The 17,901-nt window shown below is 44.7% G+C and overlaps 1 protein-coding gene across 1 annotated transcript in view; it reads right to left on the bottom strand.

Moving 5' to 3' along the window:
• Nucleotides 1-17,901, bottom strand: part of xrra1 (X-ray radiation resistance associated 1) — a 50,666-nt gene that overhangs the window by 21,627 nt on the left and 11,138 nt on the right. Inside the window, exons 4-7 of the mRNA XM_063052989.1 lie at nt 17,343-17,433; nt 8,999-9,120; nt 5,934-6,185; nt 1,790-1,943 (exon numbers count right to left, since the gene is read on the bottom strand). Coding sequence (XP_062909059.1) covers nt 1,790-1,943; nt 5,934-6,185; nt 8,999-9,120; nt 17,343-17,433 — 619 coding nt within the window. The remainder of the gene's footprint in view (nt 1-1,789; nt 1,944-5,933; nt 6,186-8,998; nt 9,121-17,342; nt 17,434-17,901) is intronic.

The raw sequence follows: 17,901 nt of genomic DNA, 5'->3' as shown, positions 1-17,901 counted from the left end.
TGGGGAAGGGATGACCCCTCCCATTAGACTGTTTGAGGTAATTTGTGTTCTTTTTAATTCTTTCTTACTTCTCTTCTTATATTTGTATATCTGTGGATTTGTAATGCTACTGTGACACTGTAATTTCCAATGAAGTATCTATCTATTTCGCAGATGCACCTTTGGCAGCAATTACAGCCCTGAGTCTGTGTGGGTAGGTCTCTATCAGCTTTCCACATCTGGACACTGCAATTTTTCCCCATTCTTCTTTACAAAACTGCTCAAGCTCTGTCAGATTGCATGGGGATCGTGAGTGAACAGCCCCTTTCAAGCAACACACATCAAATTTGCTGAAACGTCGACTGTACCTCTTCCTAGAGATGCTGCCTGGCCTGCTGCGTTCACCAGCAACTTTGATGTGTGTTGCTTGAATTTCCAGCATCTGCAGAATTCCTTGTGTTAGCCCCTTTCGAGTCCAGACACAAATTCTCTATTGGATTGAGCTTTGGACTCTGACTTGGCCACTCCAGGACGTTAACTTTGTTGTTCTTAAGCCATTCCTTTATAGCTTTGGCTTTATGCTTGAGGTCATTGTCTTGCTGGAAAACAAATCTTCTCCCAAGTCGCAGTTCTCTTGCAGACTGCATCAGGTTTTCCTCCAGGATTTCCCTGTATTTTGATGCATTCATTTTACCCTCTACTTTCACAAGCCTTCCAGGGTCTGCTGCAGTAAAGCATCCCCACAGCAAGATGCAGCCACCACCATGCTTCACAACATGCTTCAAGCTCAAGTTTGGTTTCATTAGACCATAGAACCTTCTCCAGCTGACTTCAGAGTCTCCCACATGCCTTCGGGTAAACACTAGCCGAGATTTCATGTCAGTTTTTTCCCAGCAGTGGCTTTCTCTTTGCCACTCTCCCATAAAGCTGTGACTGGTGAAGCACCCGGGCAGCAGCTGTTGTATGCACAGTCTGTCTCTGTTTGTCTGTCTGTCTGTCTGTCTGTCTGTCTGTCTCTCTCACTCTCATTTCAGCCTCTGAAGTTTGTAACTCCTGCAGAGTTGTCATAGGTCTCTTGGTGGTCTCCCTCACTAGTCCCCTTCTTGCACAGTCACTCAGTTTTTGAGGACGGCCTGCTCTAGGCAGATTTACAGCTCTGCCATATTCTTTCCATTTCTTGATGATTGACTTAACTGTACTCCAAGGGATATTCAGTGACTTGAAAATTTTCTTCTCTCCATCTCCTGACTTGTGCTTTTCAATAACATTTTGCAGAGTTGCTTGGAGCATTCTTTTGTCTTCATGGTGTAGTTTCTGCCAGGATACTGACTCACCAGCAGTTGGACCTTCCAGATACAGGTGTATTTTTACTACAATCAATTGAAACACCTTCACTGGACATTAGAGATCTCCATTTAACTAATTATGTGACTTCTAAAACCAGTTGGCTGCACCAGTGATGATTTGGTGTGTCATATTAAAGGGGGTGAATGCTTATGCAATCAATTATTGTGTTTTATATTTGAATTTAATTTAGGTCATAGAGATTTATTTTCACTTTGACATGAAAGAGTCTTTTTCTGTTGATCAGAGTCAAAAAAGCCAAATTAAATCCACTGTGATTCAATGTTGTAAAACAATAGAACTCGAAAGCTTCCTAGTGGGGAATACCTTTTATAGACACTGTAAGAGCAAGGATGCCGTGCCAAGGCTTTATAAGGCATTGGCCAGGCCACACTGGAGCTTTGGGTCCCTTATTAAGCAAAGTTGTGCTTTCACATGTAGGGAAGTGGGTGATGGAATCACTCACCAACTGGTTCCACAAAGTCAGGGTCAGTTGCAGCATCCAGGAGTTCCTCGTAGCCTCTGTATCTCTTGGGGAGATCAGTTGTTACTGAGAGTTCTGTGGTGTGCTTTTCCCCCAGGTCCACCTCAGCTTCGCTCCTCAATGTGATGTCATCAACCTTGTAAAGAGTTGGGTGTAACGGATATTAGAAATATACAAATGGTGCAGCCATTCTCACAGTCTGCAGGGGTGATAAGGCAGGGGCCAAGGGTAAACTTTGTACATGAGATACAGATTTCAAATAACAGACAAATTTAAAATGTCTGCATTGTTGGACTTCGAGGTTTTTGATTCAAGTCAAGAATGAGGCATAAAACTTGTTGCTTCATGAAGTTTTTTTTAAACAAAGAAATGGAAATGTAGAGTAGAGGAAGTCTAGTAGCTAAAAACTGAAATCAGAAAGATGGCGCGGCAATGTGTTCTTATACAGTACCCCATATATAAGAAAGGCTCCATTCAAATTTGTAGATAAGAGATAACCAATCAGATAGCCCCTATTCAAATAAAGCTTCCAGAATTACAGAAGGAACTTTAACCACTAAGGGAAACGCTTAACAACTGCATATACAGTACATACATGACCACTAGGGGACATACTAAATAGTATGTTGTATGTTGCATAGTTGTATAAAGAACAAGCAGTCATAAATTGCTAAACTGCAGAGAAAATAACAATTAAACAATCTAAACTAAAAGCATTATGAGAACATAAAGCACTGATATTCTGAGGTCAGAAGACAGGGCACTCAGAGAACTCAGGGCTCCAGTCCTAATTTCATGAATGTGGCAACCCTTGTGGTGCAATCCGTGAAAAATCAGCAGGTCAGGGTTGTGCTCTGTCTGATCTCTGCCTTGTCTGGTAGTGAGTGGATCCAATTCTGTATCATGAGGAAGCTGGCGGCTAAGTGTCAGGCAGGCATGTCCCACCACAAGGAGTAAGTCCAATGCTCCTGACATGGTCAGGGAAACGAACACAGCCAGGAAAGATTAGCTACTTGTTGGAAATGAAGAGCTGTTCTTCCTGACTTTTGAAGAACTGGTAATATTGTTAACTTTCCAAAGTTGATGAGCATATACAAGACAAGATTAGCTTTATTTGTCACCTGAGCATTGAAACATACAAGAAAATGTGTTGTTTGCATTAATTCAAATCAGCGATTGTGCTGGGTTAGCCCACAAGTGTCACCATGCTTCCATGACAACGTAGCATGTCCACACCAGACTAACCCTACCTCATATGTCTTTCAAATAAGACCATAAGATATAGGACTAGAATTAGGCCACTTGGCCCATTGTGTCTGCTCCACCATTTCATTATGGTGGATCCAATTTTCCTCTCAGCCCCAATCTCCTGCCTTCTCCTCATATCCCTTCATACCCTGACCAATCAAGAATCTATTAACCTCTGCCTTCAATATACAGAAAGACACGACCTCCACAGCTGCCTGTGGCAAAGAATTCCACAGATTCACCCCTCTCTGGCTGAAGAAATTCCTCATCTCCATTCTAAAAAGAGGCCCCTCTATTCTGAAGATGTATCCTCTGGTCTTTGTCACTCCCACCATCCTGTCCACATCCACTCTGTCAAGGCCTTTCACCACTCACTATGTTGCAATGAGGTCACGTTTCATTTTTCTGAATTCGAGTCAATACAGGTCCAGAGCCATCAAATGTGCTTCATATGACAAGCCATTCAATCCTGGAATCACTTTTATGAATCTCCTTTGAACCCTCTCCAGTTTCAGCACATCCTTTCTAAGATGAGGGGCCAAAACCTGGTCACAATACTCCAAGTGAGGCCTCACCAGAGTTTTACAAAGTTTCAACATTACATCCTTGCTTTTATATTCTAGTCCTCTTGAAATGAATGCTAGCATTGCACTGGCCTTCCTCAACACACACTTAACCTGCAAGTTGACCTTTAGGGAATCGTGTACAAGGATTCCCAAGTTTTTTTGATTTCTTCTCTCCATTTAGAAAATAGTCAACTCTTTCATTCCTTCTACCAAAGTGCACGACCATACACTTCCCAACATTGTATTCCGTCTGTCATTTCTTTGCCCATACACCTAATCTGTCTAAATCCTTCTGTAGCCTCTCTACTTCCTCAAAACTATCTGCTCCTCCACTTATCTTCATATTGTCTGCAAATTTGCAACAAAGCCATCAGTTCAGAATCAGGTTTATTATCACTGGCATGTGTTGTGAAATTTGTTAACTTAGCAGCAGCAGTTCAATGCAATACATGATATAGAAGAAAATAAATAAATTACAGTATATGTATATTGAATAAATTTATAGTTGGTATTTGAGCTATGCCTAGCCACACAGTCATGTGTATACAGAAGGTAGAGCATTGGGCTGAGCACACCCCTGAGGTGCACCAGTGTTGATCGTCAGCGAGGAGGAGATGTTATCACCAATCCGCACAGACTGTGGTCATCTGGCTAGGAAGTCAAGAATCCAATTGCAGAGGGAGGTACAGAGGTCCAGGTTCTGCAACTTCTCAATTAGTAACTTATCCATCAGGATTGTGGGAATGATGGTGTTAAATGCTGAGCTATATCAGGGGTCCCCAACCTTTTTTGCACCACGGACCCGTTTAATATTGACAATATTCTTGCGGACCGGTTGATGGCGGGGGGCGGGGGCGCGGGTGTTCAAGTAGGGTTGCCAACTTTCTCACTCCCAATAAGGGACAAAAGTAGCAGTCAAATACGGGACACTTGTGTTTACCCCGAGAAAGACTACCATGACCATGAAACCTTGCGCGGGCACCTGTGTGCACATACGTGACGTGCGTGTACATGCCGATTTCTTTTCTACAAATCAGTTTTGGATTAATCTTCCCGATTCTGTTAAGTGAAACTACACTGTACATACATTATCTCTACTTTATATAGCCTGTGTATTTATCATATCATTCCTGCTTTTACTATATGTTAGTGTTATTTTAGGTTTTGTGTGTTATTTGGTATGATTTGGTAGGTTATTTCAAGTTCAACAGGACGTGACAGGGAATGGGGAAAGGTGCAACTGACTCATATTGTTTCATATCACCAAATCATATCGTTTCCTCGCAGCCCGGTAGCTCATGCTTTGCAGCCCGGTGGTTGGGGACCACTGAGCTATAGTCGATGAACAGCATCCTGACGTAGATGTTTGTATTGTTCAGATGGTCTAAGGCCATGTGAAGAGCCACTGAGATTGCATCTGCTGTTGACCGATTGTGGTGATAGACAAATTACAATGGGTCCAGCTCCTTGCTGAGGCAGGAGTTCAGTCTAGTCATGACCAACCTCTCAAAGCATTTCATCACTGTAGACGTGAGTGCTGCTAGGTGATAGTCTTTAAGGCAGCTGACTATTCTTCTTAGGCACTGGTATAATTGTTGCCGTTCTGAAGCAAGTGGGAACTTCTGCCCTTAGCAGTGAGAGGTTGAAAATGTCCTTGAATACTCCTGCCAGTTGGTTGGCATCATTGACATATAATGCAAAAAGAATCGGTCCCAACACAGACCCCTGTGGAACACCACTAGTCACTGGCAGCCAGCCGGAAAAGGCTCCCTTCCTTCCCACTCTTTGCCTCCTGCCAATCAGCCACTGCTTTATCCATGCTAGAATATTTCCTGTAATACCCTGGGCGCGTAGGTTGTTAAGCAGCCTCATGTGTGGCACCTTGTCAAAGGCCTTCTGAAAATCAACCGATTCTCCTTTGTCTATCCTGCTTGTGATAGATAAATGTGGGAGGTAACCCACACTGTCACTGGGAGAATGAACAAACTCCTCACAAACAGCAACAGGGTACGGCCAGTGCTACCTGTTACATTATAGTGCCAGTCACGTCTGTGTGGGTTTCCCCTAGGGGACTTCAGTTTTCTCGCACGTCCTTTAAGCAGGAGGCTTGGTGGATTAATTGGTCCTTGTCTGTGGAGTTTGGGAGGAGTTCACGACAGTGTGGGGAGAATTCTAAAAACAGAAGTATTAAAGTAGGATTAGTGTAAATGGGCAGCTGATGAACAGCAAGAATGCAATGGGCTGAAGAGCCTGTTTCCCTTCTGTATCTCTCTCTTACTGAGAACAAAGCCTGTTAATTTAGAAGGGTTAACCTGGGTCATGAAGAATCCTTCCACAGGCTCCTGGTGTGTCCTCTCTGGAGTTCTGGTGATTGATTCAGGGATGCTGCCCTTTTCCCTGCATTTCTCTTGTGACACTGCCATGAGATCTGCCTTGCCTGCAGTTCTGGGCTCTGCCTCCCCACTCTGGGTCTGTCCAGGGCCAGCATTGTCCAAGCCAAGGAGCTGTTTGGCTGCCTCGAGCATCAGGGGCTGCTTTGGGATCTTCGGTATGTGGGTATCAACCTGCAACAACAAGCAGGACAGCACGTCAACCTTGTTTCCGTGTTTCACTGGGAACCTATCAACCCAGCACCTTGCCAGACCCAGCACTCACACAACTAGCATCATTAGTTTTCAATTTGCACAAGAACATGGTTTAAAATCTCTAAAATATCGATAAGAGAATTTAACACTTTCCTCCCACATAACCCTCCAGTTTCTATCATCCATGTGCCTATCTAAAATGCTTCTTAAACCCCACTAATGTATCTGCCTGTATCACCACTTCTGGCAGTGCGTTCCACACACCCTCCACTGTCTGCGTAAAAAAAAACGTACCTCTGACATGTTCCCTTTCTTTCCTCCCATCATCTTAAAATTATGCCCTCTCATATTAGCCATTGCCACCCTGGGAGAAAGTTTCTGGCTGTCCACCTGATTTATTGCCTCTCATCTCTATCACATCATCTCTCATTCTCTTTCTCTCCAAAGAAAAAAGTCCCAGCTTGCATAACTTAGCTTCATAAAATATGCCTCCTAGTCCAGGCAGTATCCTGGTAAATCTCTGCACCCTCTCCAAAGCTTCCACATCCTTCCTATAACGAGGCAACCAGAACTGAACACAATATTCCAAGTGTGGTTTAGCCAGACTTTTATAGATCTGTAACATTACCTTGCGACTCCAGGGCTCAATCTCCCAACTAATAAAGGTCAACACAGCATACTTAGCAACCATCTTAACCACCCATCAACTTGCGCAGCAACTCTGAGGGTTTATGGAATTGTACCCCAAGATTCCTTGGTTCCTCCACACCGCTAAGAATCCTGCCATTAACCCTGTATTCTGCCTTAAAATTCTACCTTCCAAAATGAATCATCATCTTGAACTCCATCTGCCACTTCTCAGGCCATCTCTGTATACTGTCAATGTCCCATTGTAACCTACAGCAACCTTCTACACTATCCATAACTCCGACAGCCTTTGTATCACAGAGAGTGACAATAAAACACAGGAACAGAATTAAGCCATTCAGCCATTGAATCTGCTTCAGTATTCCACCATGGCTGATTTATTATCCTTTTCAACCCCATTCTCCTTGTAATCTTTGATGCCCTGACTAATTAAGAACCTATTAACTCCACTTTAAATATACCCAACGACTTGGCCATCACAGCTGCCTGTGACAATGAATTCCACAGATTCACTACCCTCTGGCTAAAGAAACTCCTCCTCATTGCTGTTGTAATTTAATTGAATCAATTGACTTTATTTCTTACATCCTTCACATACATGAGTAAAAATCTTTACATTATGTCTCCTCTGAATGTGCAATTGATAGTAATTTGTAATAAATAGTATGTACAACAGGACAGTCAATATAACATAGAAATACAGTTGTGTCAGCATGAATTAATCAGTCTGATGGCCTGGTGGAGGAAGCTGTCCCGGAGCCTGTTGGTCCTGGCTTTTATGCTGCGGTACCGTTTCCCGGATGGTAGCAGCTGGGACAGTTTGTGGTTGGGGTGATTCGGGTCCCCAATGATCCTTTGGGCCCTTTTTACACACCTGTCTTTGTAAATGTCCTGAATATTTCACATCTACAGATGCGCTGGGCTGTCCGCACCACTCTCTGCAGAGTCCTGCGATTGAGGGAAGTACAGTTCTCATACCAGGCAGTGATGCAGCCAGTCAGGATGCTCTCAATTGTGCCCCTCTCAAAAGTTCTTAGGATTTGGGGACTCATGCCAAACATCTTCAGCCATCTGAGGTGAAAGAGGCGCTGTTGTGATTTTTTCGCCACACAGCCGGTATGTACGGACCATGTGAGATCCTCGGTGATGCTTATGCCGAGGAACTTAAAGCTGTTCACCCTCTCAACCCCAGATCCATTAACGTCAACAGCGGTGAGCCTGTCTCCATTCCTCCTGTAGTCCACGACCAGCTCATTTGTTTTTGCGACACTGAGGGAGAAGTTGTTTTCTTGACACCATAGTGTCAGGGTGATGACTTCTTCTCTGTAGGCTGCCTCATTATTATTTGAGATAAGGCCAATCAATGTAGTGTCATCTGCAAATTTAATTAGCAGATTGGAGCTGTGGGTGGAGACACAGTCATGGGTATACAGAGAGTAAAGGAGAGGGTTTAAGACACAGCCCAGGGGGCTCCTGTGTTAAGGGTCAGAGGGGCAGAGGTGAGGGAGTCCACTCTTACCACCTGCTGGTGATCTGACAGGAAGTCCAGGATCCAGCAGCACAAGGCAGGGTCAAGGCTGAGGTCTCTGAGTTTCTTGTCAAGCCTGGAGGGAATTATGGTGTTGAATGTAGTCCAAGAACAGCATTCTCACATCAGCATCCTTCTTCCCTAGAAATATAAGGATGGTGTGTAGAGTTCTGGCTATCGCATCATCTGTCGGTCAGTTGTGTCGGTAGGCAAATTGTGGAGGGGGGGTCCAGTGTGGGTGGTAGCAAGCTGCAGATGTAATCCTTGACCAGCCTCTCAAAACATTTGCTTATTATTGAGGTGAGTGTGACAGGACGCCAGTCATTCAGGCATGTTACCTTGGTCTTTTTAGGTACAGGGACAATGGTGGATGTTTTGAAGCAGGAGGGCACTCTACAATGGGAGAGGGAGAGATTAATGGATGCCCCTCTGTTCTGAGGCTGTGCCCTCTGGTCCTAGTCTCCCTCACTATAGGAAACATTATCCACTCTATCTAGGCCTTTCAATGAATGAGGGTCCCCCCTCATTCTTCTAAATGCCACCTCTGAGAAATTCGACTGAGTTGGGAGAACTTGAGGATCGGGGGAAAGAGAGAGGATAATTTGTGTGCAGTTACCTTGTGCTTTGGATTGAAGACCTTGAAAACAGGTGTCCTGTCCTGTGGCCGTGGCTCATGGGTGATCAGGTCAATCCCTAGCCTGTCCCTCAGCATGGAGATCACCAGATGGGGCTTCCTTCCTGTGTGTCAAATCAAAGGGAGCTGGGGTAAGAATGGCTGTGGGCTTCCCGGGAACCTAAGTCACACAAACGCACCAGTACAATCTTTACATTTCTAACATTCAGTCCATGCCTTGCCTCTATAGCTATCTATCTAACTTAGTGATGTATCCAAGTCCACCATCTTCTCTGGCAGGAATTCCAGATATCACCATCTCTCTATGTAAAAACACTTGACCCTCAGTTCCTTTTAAAACTCCTTACTCTCACCTTAAAACTGTTCTCTCTTGTTTTCAATGTCCCTGCCACTTGTTTGCAAAGTACAAAGTTCAAAGTAAATTTATTATCAAAGTACTTGTATAACACCAAACGACATAGGAGCAGAATGAGGCTGTTCAGCCCATCGAGTCAGCTCCACCATTCCATCATGGCCAATTTGTTATCCCTCTCAACTCCATTCTCCTGCCTTCTCCCCGTAACCTCTGACGCCCTGAATAATCAAGAACATGTCAACCTCCACTTTAAATATACCCAATGACTTGACTCCACAGCCGTCTCTGTGGCAATGAATTCCACAGATTCACCAACTTCTGACTAAATAAATTCCTCCTCATCTCCATTCTAAATGGACGCCTTTCTGTTCTGAGATCCTAGACTCCCCACTACTGGAACCATCCTCAAAGTTCAAAGTAAATTTATTATCCAAGTACTGTACATATACCAAGGACTTTGACAAGGTGCCACACATGATGCTGCTTAACAAGTTAAGGGGCCATGGCATGACAGGAAAGGTTCTAGCATGGATGATTGGCAGGAGGCAAAGAGTGGGACTAAAGGGAGCCTTTGATGGTTGGGTGCAGGTGACTCGTGGTGTTCCACAGGGTCTGTGTTGGGACCACTTATTTTTACATTACTGCATATGTCAATGACTTGGATAACAGAACTGATAGCATTGTGGCAAAGTTTGCAGACAATACAAAGACAGATGGAGGGCCAGGAAGTTTTGAGGAAGCGGGCTACAGAAGGACTTACACAGATTAGGATAATGGGAAAAGAAGTGGTAGATGGAATACTGTGTTGGGAAGTGTATGGTCGTGCACTTTGGTAAAAGAAATGAAAGGGTTGACTATTTTCTAAATGGAGAGAAAATACAAAAACATGAGGTGCAAAGGGGACTTGGGAGTCCTTGTGCAGAATTCCCTAAAGGTTAATTTGCAGGTTGAGTCACTGGCAAGGAAGGCAAATGTGATGTTAGCATTCATTTCAAGAGGACTAGAATATAAAGCAAGGATATAATGTTGAGGCTTTTAAAGCACTGGTGAGGCCTTGGAGTATTGTGAGCAGGTTTGGGCCCCTTGTCTTAAAAAGGATGTGCTGACACTGGAGAAGGTTCAAAGGAGGTTCATGAAAACGATTCCATGATTAGACGGCTTATCAGATGAAGAGCGTTTGATAGCTCTGGGCCTCTACTCACTGGAATTCAGAAGAATGAGGGGTGACCTCACTGAAACCTACTGAATGTTGAGGGGCCTTGATAGAGTGCATGACGTTTCCTATGGTGGGAGAGTGTAGGATCAGAGGGCACAGTCTCAGAATAGAAAGGTGTCCTTTTAGGATGGAGATGAGGAGGATGTTCTTTAGCCAGAGAGTGGTGAACATGTGGAATTCATTGATACAGACGGCTTTGAAGGCCAAGCCATTGGGTATATTTAAAGTAGACAATGACAGGTTCTTGATTAGGCAGGGTGCCAAAGAAAACGGGGAGAAAGTAAGAAAATAGGGTTGAGGGATAATAAATCTGCCATGTGGAGCACAGTCTCATCCTGGTCCTGTATCTTACCGTCTTGTGTCACCATATACTACCCTGAGTGAGATTCATTTCCTTGCAGGCATTCACAGTACATACAATGAATGATGCAGCAGCAGTGAGAGGGGCACATGGTCTGGATGTTGGGGGTCCCTGATGTCATCATTCAGTCTATATCTTGCCAATATAGCTGTCTATCCAAATGGCTCTAAACTTAGAGATTATATCCAGCTCGCCCATCTTCTCTCACAGGAGTTTCTCATAGCAACCACAGTGGAGAGAATGTTTTCTATTGTGAGTGAGTCTAGGACCAGAGGGAACAGCCTCAGAATAGAGGGACATCCATCTAGAACAGAGATGAGGAGGGTGGTGAATCTGTGGAATTAGTTGCCACAGACAGCTGTTGAGGCCAAGTCATTGAGTAAATTTAAAGTGGACATTGATGGGTTCTTAGTTAGTCAGGGCAGCAAAGGAAATGGGAAGAAGGGGGTTGAGAAGGTTAATAAATCAGCCATGATTGAAAGATGGAGAGGACTCAATGGGCCAAATAACTAATTCTGCTCCTATGTCTTATGATCACACTGTGCAAAAGCCTTATCCCTCAGATCCCCTTTAAAACTCCTTCCTCTCACCTTAGAACTGTGCTCTCTTGTTTTTGACGTCCCTGCCATTGCTTTGCAAAGTACAAAGTACAAAGTACATTTATTATCAAAGTACTTCCACAGTATTCACCATATACTGCCTTGAGAATCATTTTCTTGCAGTCATTCACAATAGATACAAAGAAACACAACAGAATCAATGAAGATCTACAAAGACTGTCAAATAACCGACGTGCAAAATAAACAGGAGAAAATCTAAGCAACACACACAAAATTCTAGAGGATTTTGGAGGATTAGCAGGCCAGGCAGCATCTGTGGAAAAGAGTATAGTTGGCATTTCCAGCCGAGACCCTTTTAGCAGGACTGGAGAAAAAAAGATGAGGTGTCAGAATAAGAAGGTGGGGGGACAAGACGAAGAAACACCAGGTGATAGGTGAAACGGAAGAGGTGGAGAGGAGAGGAGTGAAGTAAAGAGCTGGGAAGTTGATTGGTGAAAGAGATACAGGGCTGGAGAAGAGGGAATCTGAAAGAAGAGGACGGAAGGCCACCTTATACTCCATCTGGGTAGTCTCCAACTTGATGGATGAACATCAATTTCTCTAACTTCTGGTAGTGCCCCCCCCCCTTACCATTCCCTATTCCCTTTTACCTTATTTCCTTACCTGCCCATCACCTCCCTCTGGCACTCCTCCCCGTTTTCTTTCTCCCATGGCCTTCTGTCCTCTCCTATCAGATTCCCCCTTCTCCAGCCCTGTATCTCTTTCATCAATCAACTTCCTAGCTTTTCACTTCACTCCTCTCCACCTCCCAGTTTCACCCATCACCTTGTGTTTCTCTCTCTCCAGCCTCCACCTTCTTGGGGGAAAGGGGAAGGGGGGTGGGGGAGATAAACAAAAGTAAGAACATGATTTGGAGAGTCTTTGAAAGCGACTCCATAGTTTCTGGAATCAGTTCAAAGTTTGGGTGAGTGAAGTTATCCAGCAAAGAGAAATGTTCCTATTTAGAAACATAGAAAACATAGAGCACAACACAGGCCCTTTGGCCCACGAAGTTGTTTTAAACATGTCCCTACCTTAGAAATTACTAGGCTTACCCATAGCCCTCTATTTTACTAAGCTCCATGTACCTATCCAAAAGTCTCTTAAAAGACCCTACCGTATCCGCCTCCACCACCATTGCCGGCAGCTCATTCCACACACTCACCACTCTCTGATTAAAAAACTTACCCCTGACATCTCCTCTGTACCTACTCCCAAGCACCTTAAACCTGTGTCCTCTTGTGGCAGCCATTTCAGCCCTGGGAAAAAGCCTCTGACTATCCACACGATCAATGCCCCTCATCATCTTATACACCTCTATCAGGTCACCTCTCATCCTCCGTTGCTCCAAGGAGAAAAGGCCGAGTTCACTCTATCTATTCTCATAAGGCATGCTCCCCAATCCAGGCAACAGCCTTGTAAATCTCCTCTGCACCCTTTCTATGCTTTCCACATCCTTCCTGTAGTGAGGTGACCAGAACTGAGCACAGTACTCCAAGTGGGGTCTAACCAGGGTCCTATATAGCTGCAACATTACCTCTCGGCTTCTAAATTCAATTTCACCATTGATGAAGGCCAATACACCGTATGCCTTCTTAACCACAGAGTCAATCTGTGCAGCTGCTTTGAGCGTCCTATGGACTCGGACCCCAAGATCCCTCTGATCCTCCACACTGCCAAGAGTCTTACCATTAATACGATATTCTGCCATCATATTTGACCTACCAAAATGAACCACCTCACACTTATCTGGGTTGAACTCTATCTGCCACTTCTCAGCCCAGTTTTGCTTTCTATCAATGTCCCGCTGTAACCTCTGACAGCCCTCCACACTATCCACAACATCCCCAACCTTTGTGTCATCAGCAAACTTATTAACCCATCCCTCCACTTCCTCATCCAGGTCATTTATAAAAATCATGAAGAGTAAGGGTCCCAGAACAGATCCCTGAGGCACACCACTGGTGACCGACCTCCATGCAGAATATGACCCGTCTACAACCACTCTTTGCCTTCTGTAGACAAGCCAGTTCTGGATCCACAAAGCAACATCCCCTTGGATCCCATGCCTCCTTACTTTCTCAATAAGCCTTGCATGGGGTACCTTATCAAATGCCTTGCTGAAATCTATATACACTACATCTACTGCTCTTCCTTCATCAATGTGTTTAGTCACATCCTCAAAAAATTCAATCAGGCTCATAAGGCATGACCTGCCCTTGACAAAGCCATGCTGACTATTCCTAATCATATTATACCTCTCCAAATGTTCATAAATCCTGCCTCTCAGGATCTTCTCCATCAACTTACCAACCACTGAAGTAAGACTCACTGGTTTATAATTTCCTGGGCTATCTCTACTCCCTTTCTTGAATAAAGGAACAACATCCGCAACCCTCCAATCCTCCGGAACCTCTCCCATCCCCATTGATGATGCAAAGATCATCACCAGAGGCTCAGCAATCTCCTCCCTTGCCTCCCACAGTAGCCTGGGGTACATCTCATCCGGTCCCAGTGACTTATCCAACTTGATGCTTTCCAAAAGCTCCAGCACATCCTCTTTCTTAATAACTACATGCTCAAGCTTTTCAGTCTGCTGCAAGTCATCCCTACAATCACCAAGATCCTTTTCTATAGTGAATACTGAAGTAAAGTATTCATTAAGTACCTCTGCTATTTCCTCCAGTTCCATATATACTTTCCCACAGTCACACTTGGTATTCTTTCACATCTTATCCTCCTGTTCTTCACATACTTGCAGAATGCCTTGGGGTTTTCCTTAATCCTGTCCGCCAAGGCCTTCTCATGGCCCCTTCTGGCTCTCCTAATTTCCTTCTTAAGCTCCTTCCTATTAGCCTTATAATCTTCTAGATCTCTAACATTACCTAGCTCTCTGAACCTTTTGTAAGCTTTTCTTTTATTCTTGACTAGATTTATTACAGCCTTTGTACACCATGGTTCTGTACCCTACCATAACTTCCCTGTCTCATTGGAACGTACCTATGCAGAACTCCACACAAATATCCCCTGAACATTTGCCACATTTCTTCCATACTTTTCCCTGAGAACATCTGTTTCCAATTTAAGCTTCCAATTTCCTGCCTGATAGCCTCATAGTTCCCCTTACTCCAATTAAACACTTTTCTAATTTGTCTGTTCCTACCTCTCTCCAAAGCTATTGTAAAGGAGATAGAATTATGATCACTATCTCCAAAATGCTCTCCCACTGAGAGATCTGACACCTGACCAGGTTCATTTCCCAATACCAAATCAAGTACAGCCTCTCCTCTTGTAGGCTTATCTACATATTGTGTTGTGACGAGAATACACATAAAAATTAAGATGTTTGCTGGCCTGGGTTAGCATCAGTGACATCAGCAAGTGGTCTGCCACCTGTCCCCAGGGGAAGGAGAGATAAGGAACAATGGAGCAGCGTCTGGAGATGTGTAATGAAGGGACGGGGGAGAGAGAGCTGTCTGGAGCGGCTCCCCCCTTTGAACCTTGAACTGTTTGAAGTGATGGACAGGCGATACCCCAGCAGGGGGATAAAAAGGGACCGGTTCGCTAAGGCAGGACACACACGCCACCCGAGGTAACGAGACCCTGGAAGCGGTACGCTTCTCACGAGTCGGTGAGAGGTACCGGACAACGGCCAGGGTGGAAAGGTACGATCAGCGGGAACCCGGTGTGTGTCCGCCCTTGCCTGGGTGCCGGGTTCACTGCAGAGGATCGACCGCATCTGGAGGAGGGGTCACAGTCGGTGACCTCAGGTGACATCACCAAGGACCCGCCCAAAAGCTGTTTGTGAGCCATCTCGCCGGTCTGTGAGTGAAGCCGTGTCTGAATGATCAGTTGTTCCTGTTCTATCTCTCTCTTCCTCCACGTTGTCCATCGCCATGGCAGTGATTACTGCGAACTGAACTACTAAACTGGACTGAACTTTGAGTCACTTTGAAATTTGGTCATTTACCCCTAGACAACGATAGAGCTTGATTGATGCTGTTATCTTAATTCTGTGCACATGTGTGTTTATCATTGCTGAACTGTTGCATTTATTATCCTTTCGATTACTGTGTTGCTTGTTTCTTTAATAAAACTTTCTTAGTTCTAGTACTCCAGACTCCAACTGAGTGATCCATTTCTGCTGGTTTGGCAACCCAGTTACGGGGCATGTAACAGTGTCAAGAAACCTCCCTGAACACACCTAATAAACTCCACCCCATCTAAACCCCTTGCTCTAGGGAGATGCCAATCGATATTTGGGAAATTAAAATCTCCCATCACGACAACTCTGTTATTATTATACCTTTCCAGGATCTGTTTCCTTACCTGCTCCTCGATATCCCTGTTACTATTGGGCGGCATATAAAAAACACCCAGTAAAGTTATTGACCCCTCCCTGTTCCTGACCTCCACCCACAGAGACTCCGTAGACAATCCGTCCATGACATCCACCTTTTCTGCATCCGTGACACTATCTCTGATCAACAGTGCCCCCCCCAACCTCTTTTGCTTCCCTCCCTGTCCTTTCTGAAACATCTAAAACCTGGCACTTCAAGTAATCATTCCTGTCCCTGAGCCACCCAGGTCTCTGTAATGGCCACCACATCATATCTCCAAGTACTGATCCACGTACTAAGCTCATCCGCTTTGTTTACAACATTCCTTGTGGTAAAATAGACGTATCTCAAACCTTTGGTCTGGGCGTGTCCCTTCTCTATCACCTGCCTATCCTCCCTCTTGCACTGTCTACAAGCTTTCTCTATTTGTGAGCCAACCTCCCCTTCCCCAGTCTCTTCAGTTCGGTCCCTTAGCAACTTCTGCATCCCCGGGAAACACCACAGTACATCACTCCAACAGAACGCAGTCCCTATGTTAATGTAGCACCAAAACAACCCAGTATTCAGTTATATCTCACAAACACAAGCTAAATGAGCCAATAGAAAGTGAGGAAACTGCCTATTAAAATGTTAACATGCAATCTTTTATGTTGGTTCAAGATAGTAGATACAACGTTAGTTAACACCTCCAAAGGCATGCTATGTGGGCATACAGTGTTGGTGCTGGAAGCATGGTAACACTTGTGGGCTGCCCCCAGCACATCCTTGGACTGTGATGGTTGTTGCTGCAAATGACACATTTCACTGTGTTTCAAAGTTTCAATGTACATGTGACAAATAAAGTTAATCTTAAGAAATCTCTTAAGACGGTGCCTCTGCCAGTGCAGAGCTCCCTCAGTACTACATTGAGACTTTCAATCTCAGTTATGTACATAACTGATATCAGAACTGGAACATAGAACAATACAGGCCCTTCAGCCCATACAGTTATGCCGATTTTCCAACCTACTCTAAGATCAATATAACCTTTCCCTCCCACACAGCCCTCAATGTTTCTTTCATCCATGTGCCCATCTAAGAGTGTGTTAGGTGTCCCTAATGGATGTCTTTACCACCACCACTGGCAGTGTGTTCCGTGCACCCACCACTCCCCCTCCAATTTTCTCACTCGCACATGAGAAAATGGAGGGCTATGGGAGAGAAAAGAGTTAGGTTGACCTTGGAATAGGTTAAAAGATTAGCACAACATTGTAGGCTGAAGGACCTGCACTTTACTGTTCAATGTTAGTGTGGGTTGAATTGCATTTGGGTTAGGGTTAGGGTTGGATGAATAGCCAGTGTTGCACTTTAGGTAAAACACATTTTCAGTAGAGCAGAGATTGCAGTTTCAGGATACTGGCTGTTCATCTGTGTTAGTCTGTAGAGATGAACAGTTGTGGCAACAAGATATCCTACCGGTGCTGAGGGTGATTGGGTTTTTATAGATGGTCAGCTTACTCAGTGCTGGGAAAAGACAGACAGCTAACAGCTCCTCGTCGTCTGCTATCTGAAACAGAGGGAAAGGGAACATGAGTAAGTCAGAGCTCTCCACGGGAGTGCCTGCAATACTTTACCCCGAACTTGATGGATTGGCCTCTGCTGTGCCCGTGATGACGAGAAGCTGCAGAGAGTATGTGGTCGCAGCTCAGTACATCACAGAGACCAGCCTCCCTCAGTACGGCAGCCAGCAGGATCAAAGACCCTGCCTACCCCGGACAGTCTCTCCTGCACGCTCCCACTGGGTAGGAGAGTTCTTTGAACTGTCACACGTACCTGGAAACATACAGTGAAATGCTTCATTTGCATCAGTGACTAACACGCAGTGTGGTTAGCTACACATTGCTTTACGGTACCAGTAGCCCAAGTTCAATTCTCGCCGCTGCCTGTATATTCTTCCTGTGAGTTTCCTCCGGTTTCCACCCCCCCAGTCCAAAGATGTACGAGCTGCTGGGTTAATTGATCATTGTAAAACGAG

Source organism: Mobula hypostoma, chromosome 7 (assembly GCF_963921235.1).
Source record: "Mobula hypostoma chromosome 7, sMobHyp1.1, whole genome shotgun sequence".
NCBI classification, from domain to species: Eukaryota; Metazoa; Chordata; class Chondrichthyes; order Myliobatiformes; family Myliobatidae; genus Mobula; species Mobula hypostoma.
Note: the sequence above shows the minus strand (reverse complement) of the source record. Positions and strands in the feature narration are given on the sequence as shown.